Below are 6,012 nucleotides of genomic sequence, written 5' to 3'. Positions count from 1 at the left end.
ACCAGGCCGCCCGCCTCATTCTTCATCTTCCCAAATCTTCCCACATCACTCCTGCACTCAAGTCCCTTCATTGGCTTCCTGTGCACTTCAGATCTTTTTTTAAATTGGCCTGTCTGGCTTTTCGTGCCCACACCCACTCAGCCCCCTCTTTATTGGATCTCTCATCACTTCTCACGTCCCCAGCCGCACTCTCCGCTCCTCCTCTCTTTCCCTCCTCCACGTCCCCCGTTTCCGTAAATCCAGAACTGGAGGCACCCGATTTTCGGTTCTGGCCCTCCGGTTCTGGAACATTCTTCCCCTGTCCGTCCGCTCTATTCCCATCTACTCCCATTTCCGTAAAGCTCTCAAAACTTTTTTGTTTTCTCAGGCATTCCCATGCTAGTTCCCCCGAGTCCCCTCTGTGAGCTTGGTTCAAACCCTCAGCGCCAGGAAGCCGCTTGGCCGCAGTGCGCTTAATTAAGTTTCTTTTTTCACTTTCACTTTTCTTCCTAGCGTAAACTCCCAGAGTCTAAGGCACAAGAAACAGAGGTCGTTCTTACTCCCACCTGGCTGCAAAGACCTGGAATGAACCCACTCTGCACCTGAGATCTGCCTCACCACTGAATCTGGAAAGGTCAAGACCTGGCTGTTCAATTGATCGGCCCCTCCGGACAATAACTCCTCACCCAGCACCTTGAGAACTTCACTGATGATTTACCGCGCTTAATACCCATTGATTGACTCTGTACATTCATATAGATTTTTCTCAGTGGGGACTTTCTGATGCGGTTTTAACTCTCCCTTGTCAATAAATGCCTGGCTAAATTCAGTGCGGTCTTCAGGGTTGACTTTTAAGGCCGAGTTAGCTCTCCATTGATGAATGCAAGCTCACATTCAATACATTTATAGAGTTTAACTCCTGTGTGAACATTCTGATATATTACATTTTGTTTTGTAATCAAACCCTTGTCACATTCTATTCAATTCAATTCAATTCAAGGATTCTTTATTCGATGATTAAAAATCACCATAAAAGCACATACATATATACATGATTAAAAATTAAAAATATAAAATATCATTAAACCATTATCAGAATCCTAGTTGTGATAATTATTTACATTTAACAAATGAGAAGAAGGAATTAGACACTTTTAAAAGAGGATTAATAACAGTTTTTAGGAATCATTCCTCTCCTCTGGTTACCCTTAATCGGACCGCCACTTTAATAAAATTCATTATACAGCACAATGTTAAAGGATCCGATGCTTTCTGTAAATAGATTAAGGCCTCTCTAGCATGTTTCAGTTTGGCTTGTTTTAGGATTTTCACTAAAAATCTACGCCTAGGCATTGAGTAAAAAGGGCACAGGAGTACAAAGTGAAGGGAATCCTGCGGAGACCTGTTGTCGCAGCCGCAGGTTCCCTTCTGCTCGGTTGTGGTTAAAAACCCTGCTGGTGATGCCAATGAATACGGAAGTAGATTTAATCTAAAACGGCACATCAGAAATCTGTCCTGAACATTATGCATAAGGTACAAGTATGGCTCCATTCCCTCTGTGCTCTTAACCAGGTGGTGAGCCCTCACGGTCTTTTTGGGCCCTTCAGCCTCAGCTCTCTGTTGTGCTTTTTGATCTAAAAAAGCTTTTTTTACAAACACTTTATGCTGTGGTACAATTGCTGCCGGGTCAGTGAAGAGGTTCCTGTAGCCGATTGACTCTAGGGTACTCTTTACATAGTTGAGCCATGGGATTCTCATGCATTTGTCTCTTTCTAAGCAGTCGTTTAAAATTTCCCTGCTCAGAGACGCCTCGGGGTTGACCCAAATTTTTAACCAGGCCACTATTGGTCTAAGTTTTACCAGATCTTCTTGGTACGACCTCCCCAGTTCCCTATGTACTATGAAGCCAGCGGTACTTGGGGGTACTCTCAGAATAGTTCTTAAGTATTTGTTTTCTTCCCGCTGTATTTTCACAGTATTAACAACGCTCCATACCTCTGCCCCATAGATCACTTTGGAGCAGCATATGGAGCTATACAGGTTCATCACCTGTTCGGGGCTCCATCTTCCTACCCTCCTACCGTAACTTGCAATAGCACCATTCGTAGCAATCATTTTACAACAGCGCTCCTCAACCAGGGAGTTAAATTGTAAAGACCCGTCAAAGGTTACACCTAGATAGGAAAATGTTTTGACCTCTTCTATTTTATGGTTTCCTATCGTGTACGTGAATGTGGTGCATGGTTTATTGCCAGCCAACAGCACATATGATTTACCCAGATTGACATTCTATTCATTAATAAGGGTTCTCCCTGGTGTGGATTTGTAAATTCTGCATTAGCGTATTCTTCCTGTGGAAGACTTTATTAAACTCTGTACATACATTGGATTTCCTGCCCTGTATATTTTCAGATGTTGCTTCAGTTTTCCATTTATTATGAATGTTTTGTGGTATTCAGAACATACATATGTTTTCTCCCCTGTGTGAACTTCCTGATCTTGTATTACATTTTGCTTTGTAATAAATCCCTTGTTACATTCTGTAAATTCATGCGGTTTCTCTCCAGTGTGGACGCTGATATTGCTTTAACTCTCCCTTTATAATAAATACCTTCTCACGTGCGGTGCAGTTGAATGGTCACCCTCCATTTGGAATAAATGCTATGTCACACTTAGTATAATTATATGGTTCCTTTCATGTGTGAACATTCTGATGTATTTTTAAACTTTGCTTTGTAATAACTGCTGAGTAACATTCAGTACAAACATATCGTTTCTCACCAGAGTGGAATTTCTGATGAAGTATTTATCTTTGCCTAGTAATGCATGTCTTGTTGCATTATGCACGTCCATAGGGTTTCTCTTCTACGTGGACTATCTAATGTTGCATAAGATGCAACTTTCTAATAAATGCCTTCTCACATTCAGTGCAGTTGAATGGTCTCTCTCCGGTGGGGAGTTTCTAATGTTACTTCACCTCTCCATTGATTATAAATGCCTTGTCGCATTCTGTACATTGATATGATCTCTCTCCAGTGTGGATCTTCTGATGTCGTTTTAGGTCTCAATTTGTTACAAATGCTTTATCACATTCTGTACATTGATATGCTTTCTCCCCAGAGTGGACTTTCTGATGTTCCATTAGATGTGACTTTCTTATGAATGCTTTGTCACATTCTGTACATTGATATGATCTCTCCCCAGTGTGGATTTTCTGATGTCGGTTTAGCTCTCCATTTGGTACATATGCTTTGTCACATTCTATACATTTATATGGTTTCTCTCCAGTGTGGATTTTCTGATGTAGCTTTAGCTCTCCATTTCTTTTAAATGATTTGTCACACTCTGTACATTGATATGGTTTCTCCCCAGTGTGGTTTTTCTGATGTACCTTTAGCTCTCCATTTGTTATAAATGATTTGTCACACTCTGTACATTGATATGATCTCTCTCCAGTGTGGATTTTCTGATGTCGCTTTAGCTCTACAATTGTTATAAATGCTTTTTCACATTCTGTACATTGATATGCTTTCTCCCCAGTATGGATTTTCTGATGTTCCATTAGATGTGACTTTCTAATGAATGCTATGTCACATTCTGTACATTGGTATGGTTTCTCCCCAGTGTGGATTTTCGGATGTTGCTTCAGCTGTACATTTCTTATAAATGCTTTGTCACACTCTGTACATTGATATGATCTCTCTCCAGTGTGGATTTTCTGATGTCGCTTTAGCTCTACAATTGTTATAAATGCTTTTTCACATTCTGTACATTGATATGCTTTCTCCCCAGTATGGATTTTCTGATGTTCCATTAGATGTGACTTTCTAATGAATGCTTTGTCACATTCTGTACATTTTTATGGTTTCTCCCCAGTGTGGATTTTCTGATGTTGTTTTAGCTCTCCATTTCTTTTAAATGATTTGTCACATTCTGTACATTGATATGATCTCTCTCCAGTGTGGATTTTCTGATGTCGTTTTAGCTTTCCACTTGTTACAAATGATTTGTCACACTCTGTACATTTATATGGTTTCTCCCCAGTGTGGATTTTTTGATGTAGCTTTAGCTCTCCATTTATTTTAAATGATTTGTCACACTCTGTACATTTATATGGTTTCTCCCCAGTGTGGATTTTCTGATGTAGCTTTAGCTCTCCATTTATTTTAAATGATTTGTCACACTCTGTACATTGATATGGTTTCTCCCCAGTGTGGATTTTATGATGTCGCTTTAGCTCTACAATTGTTATAAATGCTTTTTCACATTCTGTACATTGATATGGTTTCTCCCCAGTGTGGACTTTCTGATGTTCCATTAGACGTGACTTTATAATGAATGCTTTGTCACATTCTGTACATTGATATGGTTTCTCCCCAGTGTGGACTTTCTGATGTTCCATTAGACGTGACTTTATAATGAATGCTTTTTCACATTCTGTACATTGATATGGTTTCTCCCCAGTGTGGACTTTCTGATGTTCCATTAGACGTGACTTTATAATGAATGATTTGTCACATTCTGTACATTGATATGGTTTCTCCCCAGTGTGGATTTTATGATGTCGCTTTAGCTCTCCATTTGTTATAAATGATTTGTCACATTCTGTACATTGATATGATCTCTCTCCAGAGTGGATTTTCTGATGTCGTTTTAATTCTCCATTTGTTACAAATGCTTTATCACATTCTGTACATTGATATGGTTTCTCTCCAGTGTGGATTTTCTGATGTCGTTTTAATTCTCCATTTGTTATAAATGCTTTTTCACATTCTGTACATTGATATGGTTTCTCCCCAGTATGGATTTTCTGATGTCTCATTAGAGGTGACTTTCTAATGAATGCTTTGTCACATTCTGTACATTGATATGGTTTCTCCCCAGTGTGGATTTTATGATGTCGCTTTAGCTCTACAATTGTTATAAATGCTTTTTCACATTCTGTACATTGATATGGTTTCTCCCCAGTGTGGACTTTCTGATGTTCCATTAGACGTGACTTTATAATGAATGATTTGTCACATTCTGTACATTGATATGGTTTCTCCCCAGTGTGGATTTTATGATGTCGCTTTAGCTCTCCATTTGTTATAAATGATTTGTCACATTCTGTACATTGATATGATCTCTCTCCAGTGTGGATTTTCTGATGTCGTTTTAATTCTCCATTTGTTACAAATGCTTTATCACATTCTGTACATTGATATGGTTTCTCTCCAGTGTGGATTTTCTGATGTCGTTTTAATTCTCCATTTGTTACAGATGCTTTTTCACATTCTGTACATAGATATGGTTTCTCTCCAGTTTGGATTTTCTGATGTCGTTTTAGGTCTCCATTTGTTACAAATGCTTTGTCACATTCTGTACATTTATATGGTTTCTCCCTAGTGTGGATTTTCTGGTGTCGCTTTAGCTTTCTATTTATTATAAATGCTTTGTCACACTCTGTACATTTATATGGTTTCTCCTCTACGTGGACACTCTGAGGCTGCATTGGGTCTTTCATTGCAAAGAAAACTTTTCCGCAGTCAGTCCATTGATATGGTTCTCCTCCAGTATGATTTTCTGATGTTGCACTTGCTCTTTCTCTCCCTAATAAATGTGTTGTCACTTTCTAGATATTCATACGGTTTCTCTTCTGTGTGTTCTTTCTGATCCAGGTTAGCTCTTCTTTCGTAGTGAGAACCTTATCAGACTTGCTTCAGTATGTCAGTGTGCTATTTAGTCAATGTATATCAGGTGATCCCTAGGAGCCAAGTACAGACCGCATTGGGCAGTTTGGGTTTTCCTTTGGCGAGGCATTAGCCTTCAAGGGAAGAAATTTTGAGGTATACAGTTTTTACATCACTACCTACACAAGTGATGTTTAATGCTTTCACCTTTTTTGTTCATTACTGTATTTCACCTGTTGGATAAAATATATTTAAAAAAACACTGGATAAGCTTAAATGGTAGGTCCATCACAAAAATCTATTGGCATTTAATGAGACATTTAATGGACCACATAGACAAGTGCACTGAAGAAATTCTAGA

The 6,012-nt window shown here is 39.0% G+C and overlaps 1 protein-coding gene across 1 annotated transcript; it reads right to left on the bottom strand.

Moving 5' to 3' along the window:
• Positions 1 to 2,940: 2,940 nt before the first annotated feature.
• On the bottom strand, positions 2,941 to 5,485 carry LOC144762097 (uncharacterized). Its single transcript, XM_078647222.1, is given in 1 exon segment — positions 2,941 to 5,485. A coding segment is annotated over 1 exon segment (2,442 nt). The 3' UTR covers positions 2,941 to 3,043.
• Between the last annotated feature and the right edge of the window lie 527 nt (positions 5,486 to 6,012).

The sequence above is a fragment of the Lissotriton helveticus genome, chromosome 6, assembly GCF_964261635.1.
Source record: "Lissotriton helveticus chromosome 6, aLisHel1.1, whole genome shotgun sequence".
NCBI classification, from domain to species: Eukaryota; Metazoa; Chordata; class Amphibia; order Caudata; family Salamandridae; genus Lissotriton; species Lissotriton helveticus.
Note: the sequence above shows the minus strand (reverse complement) of the source record. Positions and strands in the feature narration are given on the sequence as shown.